The sequence below is a fragment of the Hyla sarda genome, chromosome 3 (assembly GCF_029499605.1).
Source record: "Hyla sarda isolate aHylSar1 chromosome 3, aHylSar1.hap1, whole genome shotgun sequence".
In the NCBI taxonomy this organism is placed as follows: domain Eukaryota; kingdom Metazoa; phylum Chordata; class Amphibia; order Anura; family Hylidae; genus Hyla; species Hyla sarda.
The window spans coordinates 331,668,974-331,689,512 of record NC_079191.1 but is presented as its reverse complement, the minus strand read 5'-3'; the positions used below and the strand labels follow the sequence as shown (position 1 = coordinate 331,689,512).

The 20,539-nt window shown below is 44.4% G+C and overlaps 1 protein-coding gene across 8 annotated transcripts in view; it reads left to right on the top strand.

Moving 5' to 3' along the window:
- The window catches only part of ADGB (androglobin), a 231,417-nt gene that overhangs the window by 196,168 nt on the left and 14,710 nt on the right, over window positions 1-20,539 (top strand). For 4 of the 8 annotated variants that reach the window (XR_008891477.1, XM_056567309.1, XM_056567312.1 and 1 more), the window contains 2 exons: window positions 7,608-7,772; window positions 14,770-14,887. Coding sequence is in view for 6 of the 8 variants with exons in the window: in XM_056567309.1 (XP_056423284.1) it covers window positions 7,608-7,772; window positions 14,770-14,887 (283 nt within the window). In the remaining 2 variants the exon portion in view is untranslated. The remainder of the gene's footprint in view (window positions 1-7,607; window positions 7,773-14,769; window positions 14,888-20,539) is intronic. The other 4 variants (XR_008891478.1, XM_056567311.1, XM_056567310.1 and 1 more) reach the window with 1 other exon arrangement.

Below are 20,539 nucleotides of genomic sequence, written 5' to 3'. Positions count from 1 at the left end.
TTCCGCATGGCATTAAATGGCTTGAGGACTTGATCAGAGAGATCAACTCGCCCCATATACTGAATGTAGCCCAGAATACAATCGGGCTTGAGGACCGGTCCTACGGTACCTCGCACAGGGACGTGGTGCTGCCGTTCCCATGAATTGTGGTGAGCTTAAGGACATCCCTCTTGTCCTTATACCTGACCAGCAACAGGATTTCATGGGAAAAGGCACGGGACTCACCCCGGGGGATAGGAGTCTGCTGGGGATAGGAAGGAAGACGTCTTTGATTCTTCCGGACTGTTCCACAAGCGAGCATGGATCTGGCGGCATGGGATGTGAAGAGAGGGATACTAGTGTAAGTTATCCATGTAAAGGTGGTAACCTTTATCTAGCAATGGGTGCAAAAGGCCCTAAACAATTTTCCCTCTAACACCCAGAGTGGGAGGACATTCTGGGGGTTCCATACAGGGTTCTCGTCCCTCATACACCATAAACTTGCAAGTGTACCCTGAGGTACTCTTGCAAAGTTTATACATCTTCATGCCATACCGCACCAGCTTGGTTGGGATGTATTGCCGGAAGCTGAGTCTCCCCTTAAAGCTGATGAGACTCATCAATAGCGACCTCCCTTCCAGGGACATAGGCCTTCCAAAATTTGGCCCCAAAGTGATTGATGACCGGTCTGATTTTATACAGGCGGTCATTTGCGGGATCAGTTCAGGGTGGACATGCCACATTATCAGCATAATGCAAACACTTCCGAATGGCCTTGAACCAGGGACGGGACAATGTCAATCTTGATTCCTGAGTTGACAACAAACTCAGGAATCACGGGCTCGTGGTCCGCTGGCTCAGTCCAGATAAGTTCTCCGGTACGGGGCACCAGTTAACTTGGCTGGGGGGCTTGACTAGTATGAGCACCTGGGGGACTCATACTAGCTTGGGGCACAGGGTCAGGAGCAGGGGAGGTTTGTGGCCCCGCATGGCGACGTCTCTGCCGCCTTGGTGGCTCATCATCTGAAGATGATGAGGAAAACGTGGAAGAAATAAGGAAGGGGGGGGTCTTCCTCGTCCTCTGTGTCGGAGGAAAGTATGGCATATGCCTCCTCCGCTGAAAATGCCCTACTCTGATGGGGGGTGAAGTGTTTGTATGTGTGAGGGAAAACTTTATTGGTGTGCGTGCTATGTGTGGTGTGGTGCGAGACTTCCTGCCCTAAACTACTAACCTGCTCTAAGAACAAGAATATAAAAATATAAAATAAAACTAAATTAAAAAAAGGAAAAAAGTTTTGAAAAAAAAAGGACTTCAAGCGCAAAAGTCCCTGCGACAAAAAAAAAAAAAGTTTACCAAATCAGTGGTGTGCACACTGATTAGCGCTTGGTGGTGGCAGGGAGCTCAGAAGTCAGTAGGGGTCCGGCCACTCAGCTGGTGGCACGTACACAGACCCCCACACAAAAAAAAAGAAAATAAAAAAACGCTACAACCCGAAAAAAAGCACCCACCTGAACCCCCAAAAAATGCTGATCAGTGATAAATCACTGACAGCGGTGGGGCAGGCCACACACACAGGTAAGGTCCGTCCACACAGCACTGGCCTGTTAATGGTGGCACGTACCGCCTAACTGGTGCAAAAAAGAAAATAAAAAAGACGCTTATATTCCGCGATAAAGCGCCTGCACCACAAAAAAAACGCTAATCTGTACTACAGGACTGATCACCGGCGAGTGGGCTTTAGCTAACGGTGGCATGCCACTCTTTTATATGGTACAGGGACGGCCACACAGTTTAGCAAAAAAAAAAAATGGGGGGAAGACCGCAGCGACCCTGTAGGGCCCGGGTCACGCAGCTAAAGGTGCTGCGGACACATACAGACGGTACGCTGACAACAAAAAAAATAATTATCTTTTTTTTTTAACCCCTAATGCTCTGTCCCTGCCTAACTAAACTGTCCCTAAGCTCTAATGTGCCAGGGGGCACTTTTTTCACTGTGAGGGGGGAGATGCAGGACGGGGTCTGTCCTTCTCAACACCAGACACAAAAGGTGATGAGCGGAGCAACATGCTCCTGCTCTCCTCCCCCCTCCTCATACAATGTGGTTGGTGTGGTCACTACAACCACCCAATCACAGCTGTCCTGGGATGGGGCCACCTCCCAGGACAGTACGGATGATGATTGGTGCTGTATATTACACCACTGATCATCCACCTTTTCTGGGTCATGGGGTCACCCAATGACCTGGAATCGCCGCAGATCGCCTTTTTGTATTTACCGGTGATCGGTAGCAATCGCCGATATGGGAGGTCCTCAGGACCCCCCCTCGGCGATATGCTGGGATGCCTGCTGACCGATCTCAGCAGGCATCCCAGTCTGGACCCCGCCCATGAGCGGCGGGAACCAGAAGTACTCAGGGCGTACAGGTACGCCCTGAGTCCTTAAGGATCGGGGATGCAGGGCGTATGCATACGCCCTGTGTCCCCAAGAGGTCAAAATCCACAACAACTACATGGCGGATTTCAGCCTAAGGGCCAATTCACACAGCAGAATTTCCGCTTGCAGAATTCCGCCTCAAATGAAAGCCCAATAGACTTCAATGGGATTCCACACTTCTAAATTTTTGCATGAATTCTGCACCAATTCCACACAAAATCCGCACAAGCCAAGAAGCGGAAGTGGAGTTGGTGCAGAAATTCCGCCTGTGTGAATAGACCCTAAGGCTATGTCCACATGGCAGAATTTTGCACTTTCACTCAAATTTCCGCTCTGCAAAGCTTGTAGTGGAATTCTGGTGGAATTTCTTTGTGCTCCAAATTTCAAGCCCAATTGAATTCAATGGGATTGCGCCCGCAATTCTGCAAAATTTAAAGACAGGTCTTCTAAAGCAAAAACTGCCATGAATAGTCTATAAACAGTATCTAAGACAAAATGTTTGACAAATTTCCCCCCTTAAAAACCAGAGTAAAAGCAATGATAACTTCCTCAATGTGCTTTAAATTTCCGCATAACTTCTGGAGGAATTCTTCAGCACAATTCCGCATGGAAATTCCGCTGTGTGAAAATAACCTAAAGGGGCTTCAGACACATCATTCTCAGGATAGGACACTGATCTATCATGCCGTGATGCAATATCCTGGTGATAATGTATCACTTATTAAGAAGGGGATAATCCTTGTATCTCAGAACGTGTGAGAAGTCAGGAAAAAGAGTGGATTGATTCAATTACAGGCATGTTTGTATAAATGCCAATAACCTGGTTGTGAAAGCTAATAATTTATAAAATTCCTATTCTCCATTGTATGCAGCTCACAAATAACTGTTTGCAGCATTAGCTTCAGGTTTCATCACCGCTCACAGCTTTAAGTACATTTACATTTTTAACTTATTGCACGTCTTTAAATGAATTTTTCCATTTAATTTGATTTACTGTATCTTGTATGATTGGCATGCAATGCTTTGTAATTTCCTCTTATTGGGTTTCTAATCCCAGAACACACTCTTCATGAAAAATTTGTGAACATAAATTATGCTTTTAGCATAAAATCAGTGCGGAAATTTTATAATGTTCGAGATCATTTGCATGTTGTGTAATTCTTAAGCAAATGCTGCCACCAAGTGTTCCTACAGTACCATACACATGGTCAGGAGCACAGCTGGCTATGAACGTGCAAAATAATCTAACCTGTCATATAATAAAAGGGGTGTATTTTAACAGAGGCGGCTCTAGTCTTTGTGAGGCCTTAGGCAAAACCCTATCAATCATGAGCCCCCCCCAGCCTGCAAACTAAAAGGGGTATACCAGGAAAAAACTTTTTCATATATATCAACTGGCTCAAGAAAGCTAAACAGATTTGTAAATTAGAAAATCCAAGAAGGAGAGAGCATAAGAGCATACCAGGTAGCAAACCAAATAGGTGGAACTAGCAAACATACAATACCACGAGGTAACCGCTAGGAGCATCCGGACTCACTTCTATATGTAAGCAGCACCTGCGGGGTGCACACACAAGGTAAAGTATCGATATAGGCAAAAACAAAGATAAGCATGCACTCACCGCCGGTAAGCTTCTATGGGCTCCGAGTCCGGGATCACCACGGCATAGGTGTAGACGGTAAGGGGCGCTCAGAGGCTACGCCGGCTGTTTCGGACATAGGAACGTCCTTCTTCCGGCCTCCAGGAGGCCGGAAGAAGGACGTTCCTACGTCCGAAACAGCCGGCGTAGCCTCTGAGCGCCCCTTACCGTCTACACCTATGCCGTGGTGATCCCGGACTCGGAGCCCGTAGCAGCTTACCGGCGGTGAGTGCATGCTTATCTTTGTTTTTGCCTAGATTTGTAAATTACTTCTATTAAAAAATCTTAATCCATTCAGTACTTATGAGCTTCTGAAGTTAAGGTTATCTTTTCTGTCTAAATCCTCTCTGATGACACCTGTCTTGGGAAACGCCCAGTTTAGAAGAGGTTTGCTATGGGGATTTGCTTCTAAACTGGGTGTTTCTCGAGACAGGTGTCATCAGAGAGGATTTAGACAGAAAAGAACAACCTTAACTTCAGAAGCTCATAAGTACTGAAAGGATTAAGATTTTTTAATAGAAATAATTTACAAATCTGTTTAACTTTCTGGAGCCAGTTGATATATGTATAAAAAAAAGTTTTTTTTCCTGGAATACCCCTTTACGAGAATGGCAGTGCATACAGTGTATATATTGCCGCTCACCAGAGGCGCACAGAGGAATCTGATTGGTTGCTATGGACAACTTTTACTCTGGACAGGTTTTGATTAACCCCCCCCCCCCCCCCCCCCAAATAATACCTCCACACCAGGACAACATATTACTCCTACTAATACATTCATACTGTTATTATATATATATATATATATATATATATATATATATATATATATATAAAAAACACTATAGACAGACCAATATCACCACTATACAAGGGATAAATAATTGCCCAACACCATGACCATTACCAATACCATTACCACTATATAGTGACGGGATAATACCACCATACTGATACTGAATAACACCACTATACACAGTATCACCAGCAACACCACCATACAAGGAAGTACTAATTATACCACACCATGACTACACATTACCCCCACATAGTAATGGGATAATACTATCAAACTGATACTGAATAAATCACTGTACATAGACGTTAGTGACCTCAGCTCAACACAGGCTCTGCAGACCATATAAGTGATTACATACAGTTACATCAGGTGACGTCTTCTCTAATTGAAGTCCTTAAGTTTCCTCTTTCTTTTCCATCCATCTCAGACCTCCATGACGATTTCTTTCATCCACAACTTGTCTCCACAGAATATGCCAGACAAATATTTTAGACCCTGCACTTTTCAAGCACTTATAGCGCTCCATAAAGTAATAATAACCCCCTGGTGTCCTACACAGTATAGTGGGTAGATAAGTGGGTTGGGAGAAGAGTAGGTAGCCCCCCCGAATTGGTAGTTAGGTGAAGCCCCCCATATATAGTAGCAGCAGCCCCCCCTTTAGGTAGTGGTAGCCCCCCCCCTTAAGGACCAAGCCCATATTGACCTTAAGGACAAGGCCAATTTTATTTTAGCATTTTTGTTTTTTTCCTCCTCACCTTCTAAAAATCATAACTCTTTTATATTTTCATCCACAGACTAATATGAGGGTTGTTTTTTGCGCGACCAGTTGTCATTGTAATCATTTATCCATAAAATGTATGGCGCAACCAAAAAAATACTATTTGTGTGGGGAAATTTAAAATAAAACCGCAATTTTGCTAATTTTGGAAGGTTTTGTTTTCATGCCGTACAATTTACGGAAAACAATATGTGTTCTTTATTCTGTGCGTCAATACGATTAAAATAATACCCATGATTACATACTTTTCTATTATTGTTGCGCTTAAAAAAAACGCACCTTTTTTTTTTTTTACCACATTAGCACGTTTAAAATCCCTCTATTTTGACGACCTATAAGTTTTTAATTTTTCTGTATAAGCGGCCGTATGAAGGCTCATTTTTAGTATATAAAACTTTTTTTTTTTAATAAAATTGACTTTTTTTTTTTTTTTTACATTCACGCCGTTCACCATACTCACCAATATCATTAACATTATATTTTAATAGATCGGCAATTACGCACGTGGCGATGCCAAATATGTTTATTAATAAAAAATTTTTTACACTTTTTGGGGGTAAAATTGGAAAAAGGGACATTTAAAATTTTTATTGGGAGAGGGTATTTTTCACATGTTTTTTTTTTTTAACTTTTTTTTACAGTTTAATAGTCCCCATAGGGGACTATTTATAGCAATCAGTTGATTGCGAATACTGATCAGTGCTATGCATAGGGCATAGCACTGATCAGTGTTATCGGCTATCTTCTGCTCTGGTCTGCTCGATCTCAGAACCAGAGCAGAAGATGTCGGGAAGGCGGAGGAGGCAGGTGAGGGGAACTCAATGTTAGCTGATCTGATCCCCACGGCCATGCTGCGGGCGATCAGATCAGCATAAAATGTAGCCGCGCTGCTACAGATGCCGTGATCTGTATTGATCACGGCATCTGAGGGGTTAATGGCAGACAACCGCAAGATCGCGGATGTCGGCCATTACCGGTGGGTCCCTGGCTGCTATCAGCAGCCGGGACCTGCCGCACATGACCCGATCATCGCTCCGATGCTCGCGGTCATGTACAGGACGTGTATGTACGTCCTGGTGCGCGAAGTACTGCCGCACCAGGACGTACATTTACGTCCGTGGTTGTTAAGGGGTTAAGTAGTAGTAGCAGCCCCCTTTAGGTAGTAGTAGTGGTAGCAGCATAACCCCCCTTTAGGTAGCAGCAGACCCCTTTAGGTAACAGCAGCAGACCCCTTCGGGTAGCAGCAGCGGCAGCCCCCTTTAGGTAACTGTTTAGAAAATGTTGTATTCATGAAAAAAGTAAACATTATGGTATCCAGAAATCTGCTAGACATGTGTGAGGGGTACTGTAATTCTGACTCCTTATTAAATATATCATAAAGAATCAATAGTTAAAAAAAAAAAGTGTGTAGCTGTAGATGCACTCTAAAGGGGTACTCCAGTGGGAAAAAAAGTTTTCAAATCAACTGGTGCCAAAAAGTTATACAGATTTCTTAATTACTTCTATTTCAAAATCTTACCCTTCCAGTACTTATCAGCTGTTGTATGCACCAGAGGAAGTTGCGTAGTTCTTTCCAGTCTGACCACAGTGCTCACTGCTGCCACCTCTGTCTGTGTCAGAAACTGTCTGGAGAAGGAGAGTTTTTCTATGGGAGTTTGCTCCTGTTTAGGATCTATGGTCTTTTAATAGAAACAAAGGCAATAGTTTTTTTCTAAATCTCCCTTTTATATTTTTCGGACCACTGGAGTACCCCTATAATATTTTTTTATCTACAAGCACTTCTATATACCCAGGAATTCCATATTACAATCATGTCCAGTTTGGTCTACATAAATGAAAGCTTCTGACATACTGTATCTTCATGACATGCCAAAAGTTAAAAAAAAAAAAACTGAGGCGCGTTTTAAATATTTTTAAATGTCTTTCAATAACAGCTACTTTGTACTGCAAATCAGCTTTTCTGTCAATGTGTTCCAGGCCCAGCAGCAAAATGACCTAAACAAACCTTTCTGGATTCTGCGATTTGTCAGTGAAACAAGTGAGGCGGACACGCTGGAAGTGAAGAAAGACACTGAGCGTATAGATGAGATAAGAGCCTTAAAACAAGCCTGGGAGTTGGCAGAACCAGGTCGAGCTGTCAAGGTAACCCAAAGAATGAATGAGTCCACAAATATTAGAAGAACTGGCTGAGTTACCGGCGTTGCCCAGTTTTTCCTTCCTAATCCTTGTTAGGGAGGAAAATCAACACAGGAGGAAGCTTTTGACTTCATATCCCGTCCCCATATCCCGTCCCCATATCCCGTCCCCATATCCCGTCCCCATATCCCGTCCTCATATCCCGTCCTCATATCCCGTCCTCATATCTCGTCATCATATCTTGACCTCACATCCTGACCTCCTATCCCGTCCTCATATCCCGACTTCCTATCCCGACCTCCTATCCCATCCTCCTATCTCGGCCTCATATCCTGTCCTCAGATCCCGTCCTCATATCCCAACCTCCTATCCCAACCTCCTATCCCGTCTTTCTGTCTCGACCTTATATCCCATCCTCATATCTCAACCTCCTATCCCGACCTCCTATCCCGTCCTCATATCTCGACCTCATATCCCATCCACATATCCCGTCCTCATATCCCGACCTCCTATCTCAACCTCATATCCCGACCTCATAGCCCGACCCCAGATCCCGACCCCATATCCCGACCCATATTCCATGCCATCTTTGTGAGATGGGGTGTGGCTTGCAAGCCGGACTGACACATTCACCAGGAGATGCGGAGCGTGTGGAGTAAGGTACTGGAAGTCCCATAAACTTGTATGGGACTTAAAACAAAAACCCATATTTTATATAAGGGTGTAGGTAAGGGTTCATTTAACTATCAAATATTTTTATTTGACATATAAGTAATATGTGTACGAGGTATTATTGAAATATCGCCAGCTGTACGGAAGTTATGTGGAAACATACATTTCCCATTGATTTGCATGGGACTTTAAACAAAAACCCAACCCTCACAAATGGGGGTTAAATTAACTATCCTATATTTTAAGTGAACAAATAAGTATCACGTGACCAAGTATTATCGAAATATCTCCAGCCGTTTGGAAGTTATGCTGGAACATATATTTCCCATAGACTTTAAGCAAAACCCCCGACATTTGAAAATGGGGGGGGGGGGGGAGGGTTAAATTACCTATCCTATGTTTGGTGTTGACATATAATTAACATGTGCCAAGTTTCATGTTAATATCTTTAGCCGTTTGGACGTGATGCTGGAACACACACTTACACACATACACTTACACCAGTCAGATTATCTCTGGGATGCTTAAAACCTTTCCATGTACCTTTTAAAAACAATGCAATGTTTATGGATCGCTTGTGATCACCCTTCAGCCGCAGTCTAACCCCATACACTGGGATAATACACCGGGTTATAGTGCGGGTGAAGTACTTCCAGGCACAGTTCATACTTCCAACTGTGTAAAATTCAAACTCCCTGCTGTTCTTGATGAGAACAGGAGATTGCACCTGTGTAGTGTAACCATGGTGACCGTACAGCCAAGCACATACCACTGTATGTGCAGGGAGGGAGGAGGAGGCACAGCTGTTAGGTCTATGTTTATGTGTGAGTGTGTGTATGCAGCAGAGCTGAGTGTGTGATCAGGTATATGTAGCAGAGTTGAATGTGTGCGTGGTCATGCATACACATAATCACACATTCAGCTCTGCTGCATACCCATGTCGCACACTAATTTCTGCTACCAGGGTGCCTCCAGCTTTTGCAAAACTGCAACTCCCAGCATGCCACGTTTTGCAACACTTGGAGGCATTCTGGTTGGTAAACACTGATATAGAGGTAAGGGGGACAGATTGTTCAGCAAAGTTACATATTTTTTAAACCCAGACAGTCTGGGGGAGATTCCAAAAAACTACTGTAATTTCTGTTTCAGCGATATTATTCACACCTTTTTTTTTTTCTCCTCACATTTTCAAAGGTCTCTTTTGCTGCTTTGAAAATATGTTAAAATTCATTTTTGCGCCACTTTCGTGTTTTTTTTTTCTTGCACCAAAATATTTTTTTTGTTGCAGCCATATTGGATTTTTTTTTTTTTTGCCCCAAAATTGCCGAGTTTGCTGCCTGCCGACTCCTGTATACTGTATCACATTTCATAATCCCCGCCCGGGAGAGGGGAGCTCTGGTTGGTGAAAAGCGGGCATTGCAGTGTAGCCGCATGTTTACAGATTTACATTTAATAAATGCGAATTGCAGTGGGTCTCTGGAGAATGACTTGCTGTGATCTGCACCTCATCTGCTGGACTATAACTCCCATCATGGACGAAGTCTGTCCATGATGGGAATAGTAGTCCTAAAAGTTCCGCAGTCGGGGGATTTGCAAGTGTCATCCCTCAGTGCTGCATTACTACAACTACTCCCATCATGGGACAGACTTGGTCCAATGATGGAAGTAGTTGTGCAGGGGCTGAGGGGAAGATTGCACCGGATCATTCTCCAGAGACCCGCTGCGATACACATTTATTAAAGGGGTACACCGATGGAAAACTTTATTTTTTTTTTTTAAATGAACTGGTGCCAAAAAGTTAAACAGATTTGTAAATGACTTCTATTAAAAAATCTTAATCCTTTTGGTACTTTTTAGCAGCTGTATGCTACAGAGGAAATTCTTTACTTTTTGAATTTCTTTTTTGTGTTGTCCACAGTGCTCTCTGCTGACACCTCTCTCCGTGTCAGGAACTGTCCAGAGCAACATAGGTTTGCTATGGGGACTTTCTCCTGCTCTGGACAGTTGCTGATACGGGCATCAGGTGTCAGCATAGAGCACTGTGGACAACACAAAAAAGAAACAAAAAAAATTACGATTTTTCTCTGTAGCAAACAGCTGCTAAAAAGTACTGAAAAGATTAAGATTTTTTAATAAAAGTAATTTACAAATCTGTTTAACTTTCTAGCACCAGTTCATTTAAAAAAAAAAAAAGTTTTCCACCGGAGTACCCCATTAACTGTAAACGCCGGCGGCACATGCGACTACACTGCGCTGCCCGCCGGCTCCTGTATACTGTATCACATTTCATAATCCCCGCCCGGGAGACAAGAGTTGAAAGCTATTCACCATCAGAGCTCCCGTCTCCCGGCGTGCGGGGATTATGAATTATGAGCGATGTATACAGGAGCCGGCGGCCAGCGCAGTGGAGCCGCATGTTCTACCGGCTTTTACAGTTAATAAATGCCGATCGCAGTGGGTCTCTGGAGGCTGCTATCTGCACCTCAGCCCCTGGACTATAACTCCCATCATGGACGGAGTCTGTCCATGATGGGAATAGAAGTCCTAAAAGTGCCGCAGCCGGGGGATGTGCAAATGCCATCCCTCAGCGCTGCGATACTACAGCTACTCCCATCATGGGACAGACTCAGTCCCATGATGTGAGTTGTAGTCCAGGGCCTGAGGGGCAGATCGCACTGGGTAATTCTCCAGAGACCCGCTGCAATCCGCATTTATTAACTGTAAAAGCCACCGGAACATGCGACTACACTGCGCTGGCCGCCGGCTCCTGTATACATCTCTCATAATTCATAATCCCCACCGCCGGGAGATAGGAGCTCCGATTGGTGAATAGCTATTCACCAATCAGAGCTCCCGTCTCCCGGGCGGGGATTATGAAATGGGATACAGTATACTGGAGCCGGCGGGCAGCGCAGTGTAGCCGCATGTGCCGCCGGCTTTTACAGTTAATAAATGCAGATCGCAGCGGGTCTCTGGAGAATGACCTGGTGCGATCTGCCCCTAAGCCCCTGGACCAGAGTCTGTCCATGATGGGAGGAGTAGTCCTAAAAGTCCCGCAAAATGTGCAAGTGCCATCCCCCAGCGCTGCGGTACTACAACTACTCCCATCATGGGACAGACTCTGTCCGATGATGGGAGTAGTAGTCCAAGGGCAGAGGGACAGATCGAGCTACACAGTCCAGGCCAGACTCTGTTCTCATTATGCGTTTTGCCTTTCTGGCAGTGTGTTCCCAAACATGGAGACTCCAGCTGTTGCTTAACTACAGCCCCCATGATGGGAGTTGTAGTTTAGCAACAATTGGAGGCTCCCTGTTTATGAACACGCTACATTATGTGCCCTCTCCCCAGGGGAGAACGCAAAAAATGTACTAACCCATATTTCTTGTTTTTCTTTTCTTCTCATTTCAGATACCTGAATGCAGAGGACTATGTCAGATTCGGTGGACTGCGACGATGACCAGCGGTTTTTTATGTCAATAAAGTGGTTAACGAGGTCTGTGGGAGAGTGTTTTTTTAACTAAAACATTTTTTTCCGTGTGTTGTGTTTTTTATAATTAAATTTTTAGGCTTAATAGTGGAAGCCGTCTTATAGACTAAATCCATTATTATGCCAGGGCTTAGCGTTAGCCCCAAAATCAGCTAACGCTAACCTCTAATTATTACCCGGTACCCACCGCCACAGGGGTGCCGGTACCAACAGGCCCGGAGCATTAAAAATGGCACTCCTGGGCCTAGGCGGTAACAGGCTGGCGTTATTTAGGCTGGGGAAGGCCAGTAACAATGGTCCTCGCCCACCCTGGTAACGTCAGGCTGCTGCTGCTTGATTAGTATCTGGCTGATACTGAAAATAGGGGAACCCTATGCGTTTGTTTGTTTTTTCATTATTTTTAATAAATTTAAAAAAAGTGTGGTTCCCCCATTTTTTCATTATCAGCCAGATACCAACCAAGCAGCAACAGCCTGATGTTACCAGGGTGGGTGAGGACCATTGTTACTGGCCCTCCCCAGCCTAAATAACACCAGCCTAACGCCTAGGCCCAGGAGAATCATTTTTGATGCTCCGGGCCTGTTGGTACCGGCTCTTCCTGGCACCCCTGTGGCGGTGGGTACTGGGGAGCAATAATTGGGGGTTAGCGCTAGCTAATTTTGGGGCTAACGCTAAGCTCTAGCTTAGTACTGGATTCTGTCTACAAGACTGGTTCCACTACTAAGCCTGAAAATTAAATTATAAAAACACAACACATTGAAAAAAATTTTTTATTAACCCCCCCCCCCCGCCCTCGTTAACCCTTTTATTGACATTTAAAAAAAAAGGTTTTCAACATCACAATCCTCCGAATCTGACTTATTCCTCCGCATTCATGTATCTAAAATGAGAAGAAAACAAAAATAATAAAACTACAACCATATCTGTGATCAAAAAGCTGGTGTGAAATTTTTGATGTAAACTGGACTCTCACCCCTTCGAAAATATCATGTAAAGCAGACAATACATGTGGACTTGCCCACTTTTACAAGACTGACATGAACAATGTAAACCGCGGCACAACGCTCTTGTGGTCTATACTTTTCATGCCAAAATTGATTTTTTTTTTTCCGGTGCAAAATTCTTTGAGAATCTCCCCCTCTGTGTACTTTATAAAGATTTATGATTTTACTATTGTGCAGAGTTTTGTTCGGCACACACTGCTTCTCCGGCACTTCTAGCTATGTGAGCAGTGTACTGTGGGAAAATGCCACAGCTCTGCGAAGTGTGGGGTAGAGAAGGAGTGCACGGTAGAGCGAGGGGGGGGCCTTTCTATATTTGCACAAAATGTATCAAGGGAGTGCACAACTTTAGTAAATCTTGAGCAAGAGTGTAAATTAGACAAGCAGTGTAAAGGGGTAGATCTGTGTCTACAATAGACACCTAATGAAAAATCTCCCCCAATGTGTGTGTATGTGTGTGTGTGTGTGTGTATGTATTTTCCAGCATCATGTCCAAACGGCTAAAGATATTAACATTAAACTTGGCACACATGTTACTTATATGTCAACAACAAACATAGGATAGGTGATTTAACCCTTACCCACCCCCATTTGCGAGGGTTGGGTTTTTGTTTAAAGTCCCATACAAGTCTATGGGAAATATATTACTGCATAACTTCCAAACAGGTGAAGATATTTCGATAATACTTGGTCACATGTTACTTATATGTCCACTTAAAATATAGGATAGGTAATTTAACCCTTACTCACCCCCATTTGTGAGGGTCGAGGTTTTTGTTTAAAGTCCCATGCAAATCAATGGGAAATGTATGTTCTCAAACTTCCGTACGGCTAGAGATATTTCAATAATACCTGGTAGACATATTACTTATATGTCAAATAAAAAGATATGATAGTTAAATTAGCCCTTACCTACACCCTTATATACAAAATGGGTTTTTGTTTCAAGTCCTATGCAAGTATATGGGACTTCCAGTACCTTACTCCACAAGCTCTGCATCTCCTGCTGAATGTGCCAATCCAGCTTGCAAGCCACACCCCATATCACAAAGACACACCCACTGTTTAAGCCCCACCCTTTTATTATCAACCCTTTTTGTGCATCGGTCTGGATTGCAAATCATGCCCAGTCCCACAAAGCTACATCCCCTTTTATTTTAAGCTTACAATATCTTCATCACAAATCAGTCCCACCTGAGGACAGGAAATGAGGATGGGATATGAGGACGGGATGTGAGGTCAGGATATGAAAACGGAATGTGAGGTCGGGATATGATGACGGGATAGGGGGTCGAGATAGGAGGACGGGATATGAGGTCAGGATATGAGGTCAAGATATGAGGATGGGATATGAGGTCGGGATAGGAGGTCGATATATGAGGATGGGATATGAGGTCAGGATAGGAGGACAGGATAGGAGGTCGGGATATGAGGATGGGATATGAGGTCGGGATATGAGGTTGAGATATGAGGACGGGATAGGAGGTTGGGATGTGAGGACGGGATATGAGGTCGGGATAGGAGGTCAAGATATGAGGATGGGATATGAGGTTGAGATAGGAGGACGGGATAGAACTTCGGGATAGGAGGTCGGGATATGAGGACAGGATATGAGGTTGAGATATGAGGATGGGATATGACAACAATACATGAGGATGGAATATGAAGTCGAAAGCTTCCTCCTTTGTTGATTTTCCTCCCCAACAAGGATTAGGAAGGAAAAACCGGGCAAGGCCTAGTACTCAGCTAGTATGTAGATAATGCTGAACTGTTCTGGAGGTGATCGAGTTACCTATTTTCATCATTTCATCACTAACTAAACAAATGAAAACTGTACTTGCAGGCTTTACAGTCACGTCTTCATTTTGTCAACAAGTATATACAGAAAGCTTCCACCGATCTGCAAGAAAATGTCCCTCAGAATGACCAGATTTCAGAACAGGAAGACGGTAAAAAACAGTGTATGAAACACAATTGGTGGTCATTGTTCATGGTTTTTATTGACTGGATAAAGTAAGGCCTACTGTTCGATGGCTTTTTTCAGTGTGTATCTTCTGACAGGGGTGAATGTATTGCCTATTTTTTTTTTTTTTTTTACAAGTTATAGCCAGCTGTTTTTATTTTATGATTATAAATTGAGCTGAGTTGCTTAAGTGCCACAGCCTGGCAAGGCTCCTTACTCACTCTAATTACACTTCTTGACTGATGTACAGAGCCCTTTTTGTACATCAGTCAAGGAGAGGTTTGGTAAGGAGAACAAGCGAGGAGGGGTGTCTGGCTGTGGGACTTGACCACCTTCTTGACACTGCTCAACCAATCAGTGTCCCATCGGTGTCCTGCTGAGCAGGGCTGTGAAGTCACGTCAGCAAATCTGGAAGGCTGCTGCTACAGAAACCTTAGCTGTGTGGACTTTGTGCCGGTGGGGACCAAGGAAAATAATTGTGTGTTTTTTTTTTATTTCCCACCCCCAATAACTTCTCCAGGGCAGCCCCTTTAACATTAGCTCCACCAAAGGTTAATGTTGTGTCTATTGTGGATTAGTACAATGGAATACTGTAGTGGAATCTAACTTATCCTCTATCCCCACGATCTCCTGTACGGGGCCGCAGCAGTCCGCAGGAAGGGGGCGTTCTGTCCCCCGCATGACGCGGCTGCCGAAATGCCCCCTCCATGTATCCAATAGAGAAACATGGAGGGGGCATGTCTGACAAAGCTTCCTGCAGGGGTCGGCACGGTGCTTCCTGGGGACTGCTGCGGCCCCATACAGGAGATCGTTGGGGGGGGGGGGGGTCTTATACCCTATCATTCGGATAGAGGATAAGTTAGGTTCCACTACAGTATTCCTTTAATCTAATCTAATGTTAGATTAATACCTGATCCTTGTTGCTCAGGGAAAATAAAAACCTGTATTATAAGTGTCTGGTAGTTGCTTTCACTTGTTGCCCTATTAAAGGGGTACTCCCATGGAATCTGGTGCCAGATAGTTAAACAGATTTGTAAATTACTTCTATTAAAAAATTCTTAATCTTTCCAGTACTTTTTAGGGTCTGTATACTACAGAGGAAATGGATTTCTTTTTGAAACACAGTGCTCTCTGCTGACATCTCTGTCCATTTTAGGAACTGTCCAGAGCAGCATATGTTTGCTATGGGGATTTTCTCCTACCGACAGTTCTTAAAATGGACAGAGATGTCAGCAGAGAGCATGGTGGTCATGATGTCAGCAGAGAGCTCTGTGTTCCAAAAAGAAAACTATTTCCTCTGTCATATTCAGCAGCTAATAAGTACTGGAAGGATTAAGATTTTTTAATAGAAGTAATTTACAAATCTGTTTAACTTTCTGGCACCAGTTGATTTAAAAAAAAAAAGTTTTCCACGGGAGTACCCCTTTAAGAACACATGCACAGTTGGCTAAACTAAGTGTGCACTTGGGGAGATTAGGAGAGTGTTCTCTAAATGCTCATTCTGAAATGTATGGCCAGCTTTAGGTTACCATGCACATCCTGTCAAATAGGTCAGAATCTTTCAACAAAATTTAAAGGACATCTGCAGTGCTGGGCAAAAAAAACTTTTTTTTACCTTATTTAATAGGTCTTTGAAAGACCTTTCCAACGATGTCTCCCCCATCAAAATTGGCCCAGTCTTTCTCCCGTTATCAGCACACGAATTACGGAGGAGAAGTGAAAATAAAACTACATCTCCCATCATGCCTTGTGCTTACTTCCTGTAAGCTGCTGCCCTCCCCCTGTTCTATCCCCCCGAGCAAATTATTATATTGTAACGCCCACATCTCCCTCCCCTATGCATACACCCTCCCCTTCTGCTCATCTCCCCCTCCCCATGCTGCTCCTGTCCAGTGATGAAGCAGCTGCCTCCGTGCTCACTGTAGTGTGGACACTGGAGAGTGGAGAGTGAAAGTAAAAATGGTAAAAAAACATAATTGTTTGTCTATAAAACTGTCCTGATATTGGTCCCTCCATCTTTTTCACAACTACAACTCCAAGCATGCCCAGTTATTTTATATGCTGTTCGGGCATGCTGGGAATTCCAGTGGTGCCTCCAGCTGTTGCAAAACTACAAATCCCAGCATGCCCTGTCAGCTTTCTGCTGTATGTGCATGCTTGGAGTTGCAGAGGTGACTCCAGCTGTTGTAAGACTATACATCCAAGCATGCCGTGTCAGCTTTCTGCTGTTTGAGTGTATAAAGGAGTTGTAGTTCACCAACACCTCTACTGTATCAGGAGACTCCTGGGAGTTGTAGTTCACCAACACCTCTATTGTATCTCTGTAGTCTCCTGGGTGTTGTAGTTCACCAACACCTCTATTGTATCTCTGTAGTCTCCTGGGTGTTGTAGTTCACCAACACCTCTATTGTATCAGGAGACTCCTGGGAGTTGTAGTTCACCAACACCTCTATTGTATCTCTGTAGTCTCCTGGGAGTTGTAGTTCACCAACACCTCTATTGTATCTCTGTAGTCTCCTGGGTGTTGTAGTTCACCAACACCTCTATTGTATCTCTGTAGTCTCCTGGGTGTTGTAGTTCACCAACACCTCTATTGTATCAGGAGTCTCCTGGGAGTTGTAGTTCACCAACACCTGTATTGTATCTCTGTAGTCTCCTGGGAGTTGTAGTTCACAAACACCTCTATTGTATCTCTGTAGTCTCCTGGGAGTTGTAGTTCACCAACACCTCTATTGTATCTCTGTAGTCTCCTGGGTGTTGTAGTTCACCAACACCTCTATTGTATCAGGAGTCTCCTGGGAGTTGTAGTTCACAAACACCTATATAGTATCTCTGTAGTCTCCTGGGAGTTGTAGTTCACAAACACCTCTATTGTATCTCTGTAGTCTCCTGGGAGTTGTAGTTCACCAACACCTCTATTGTGTCAGGAGTCTCCTGGGAGTTGTAGTTCACCAACACCTCTATTGTATCTCTGTAGTCTCCTGGGAGTTGTAGTTCACCAACACCTCTATTGTGTCAGGAGTCTCCTGGGAGTTGTAGTTCACCAACACCTCTATTGTATCTCTGTAGTCTCCTGGCTGGGAGTTGTAGTTCACAAACACCTCTATTGTATCTCTGTAGTTTCCTGGGGGTTGTAGTTCACCAACACCTCTATTGTATCTCTGTAATCTCCTGGGAGTTGTAGTTCATACACCAGTGTTTCCCAACCAGGGTGCCTCCAGATGTTGCAAAACTACTACTCCCAGCATTCCCTGGTTGGGAAACACTGGCATACACACACATAACAGGGACTACAACTCCCAGCATGTGTCATTCAGTAGTCCCCCCCCCCCTATCACACACAGAATCATCTCCAGTATGATATTTATTCCCTGTAGTCTATACACCACCAGCCCCTGCAGTGTAATATGTCTCCTTCACACACGTCCTCCCCTCCCTGCTCTGTGCTTTGCTCTGTGTTTTCCCCCATGAAAACTTGAATCCTCCCGGTGATAAGTGAGGTCCTATGTAGACAGAGCAGGGGAGGGGGGAGGAGCTGTGGACGTCCTCATTCTCCCCCTGCTTGAATCTTACAGATAGGGGCGTTTCTGAGGATGAGCCTATGGCTGCCTCAGAAAGCACCCGCTCATGCATATGCATAAGCAGGGAGGACCTGACGGAGGCTAGGGGGAGCACAAACACTGCTGGGAGGAAGAGATCTCCGTCCCCAAGATGGCGGCTGCAATGTAATGAATAGGGGACGGACGCAGGACTACTGGGCTATGCTGGCAACTCTAATATCTCAGAAACGGCTGCTTATAGGTAAATAGAACTAATTGACTGAATTGTATAACTTTTGTTTGGGGAACATTTGGGCAGGGATTTTTGACCACTACAGTTGTCCTTTAAGTGAGCATTGACATGAATAAAGTGTGTCTATATCAGAAGTGTATGTAAAGGAAGTACTTTATTTATTGTAAGCTTTTCATTTCATTGTTAGCTATTAAACATACAATAGGACCTGCTTAAAGGGGTACGCCGGTGGTCAATGTGTTTTTGTCATCTTCACTTACCCTTGTTGTTGTTTGTCCTTTGTTTCTTTTGTGTCTTGGTTACTATTTTTCGCTTCTCTGGTGTTTTTTTGTCTGCAAGTTGATTTTTTTTTTAGCTTTTGCTGTTTCCTTTTTGTTGCTGGGCTCCAAACTACAAATCCCAGCAGGCCAAATGCCTAGGTTTTTTCGTTTGGGGCATGTTCTTTGCTTTCGTTTGGGTTCCACCTGGCTTACTGTTTGTCCGCCCCAGTACTTCCCATTCTGTTTAGCATTCTGTCTCTCACGTAGCTAGGTGTTTGGTTGCTATGTTGCCCTGTCAGTGCTTGCTTATTTTTGTGGGGTATTGGCCAATCAGGAGTGTCTGTTGCACGTGACACACACACACAAACACACACGCACACATCAGTTTTTCATCCGTTAGTATTAGCCATATGCAGAGTCTGTTCCATGTTGGGGTCGTAGTACAGGGGATAAGGGATTGATCACACTGGGTGTCACTTCGAAAACCCGATGCGATCAGCAGTTATAAAGCAGGGGAGCGGGCGGCATGCTGCACTCCCATGCGATGTCTGTACAGTGTATACTTTTATTTTTAAATCCCCTGCCGGGAGCCCTGCATGGCCAGCACCGAGGAGCCATTCAGGGCTCCTGGTGGGGTTTTTAAACTGCTACTGTATTAACCCCAAATTTATGCCCCCTGCATACTTATAATAAATTACTGGCCCCAGTGTGCAAAATAAGTTTAGTCCCCCCAGTGTTCTTATGACCCCGTTTCCTTATCTCACCCCCAATACCACCACCCCCCTCCCTCCCCCCCGTCCGTATCTGTGAGAGATCACCGCCGGGACCAGAGCGCATCGTGTCCATATCATTATCCCTCCTCATCTTCTTGGAGCAGGGCAGCAGCGGGGCCATGTCGGTCGGTCAGCAGCGGCAGTGAATGAATGAAAGAAGCCGACATGTCCTGCATGTAGGCTCCATTCATTAATTTGCCGCCACTGCTCATGTCCCCACTGCTGCCGTGCTCCTAGCAATCAGAGCGCACCGCCGGGACCTTTCTATTCTCCGCTGCTCATCTCCGTATAAGCAGATTTTACCCTATAAGCAGACTTTACCTTATAAAACTGTTAGCAACACGTTATATAGGGTAACATATTTTTTCATAATGTCCAGATGTCCTGCATTACATCTGTTATAGTGCCTAAAATGAATTTGAAAATGTCTTAAGCTCTATAGTAAGTCCCAAGTAGTCTCAGGGACATGCGTCATCCTTGGGTAGTCACAGCATCTCCGGAATGTATGGATGATAAGGCACAACTGACACCACCATTCTGCTTCCTCTTCTCACTGAAATCTTGGGCTGCCCAGAAGCTGCTTCATGTCAACGGATAGCACTGCTTCTGGATTTCAATGAGCAGAGGGATGTGGTGAAGTCGGTTGTGCCTGGGCTGTCAATCGAGTAGGCACGAATACAGCCCAGAACCGCTGTGACTACCTGAGGATGCTGCACGCTCCTGGGACTACATGGAACTCATTACCATACAGCGTTGGACATTTTTACAAATCCATTTTCCAAACTAAAACGGATACAATGCAGGACATCTGGACATGGTGAGGAA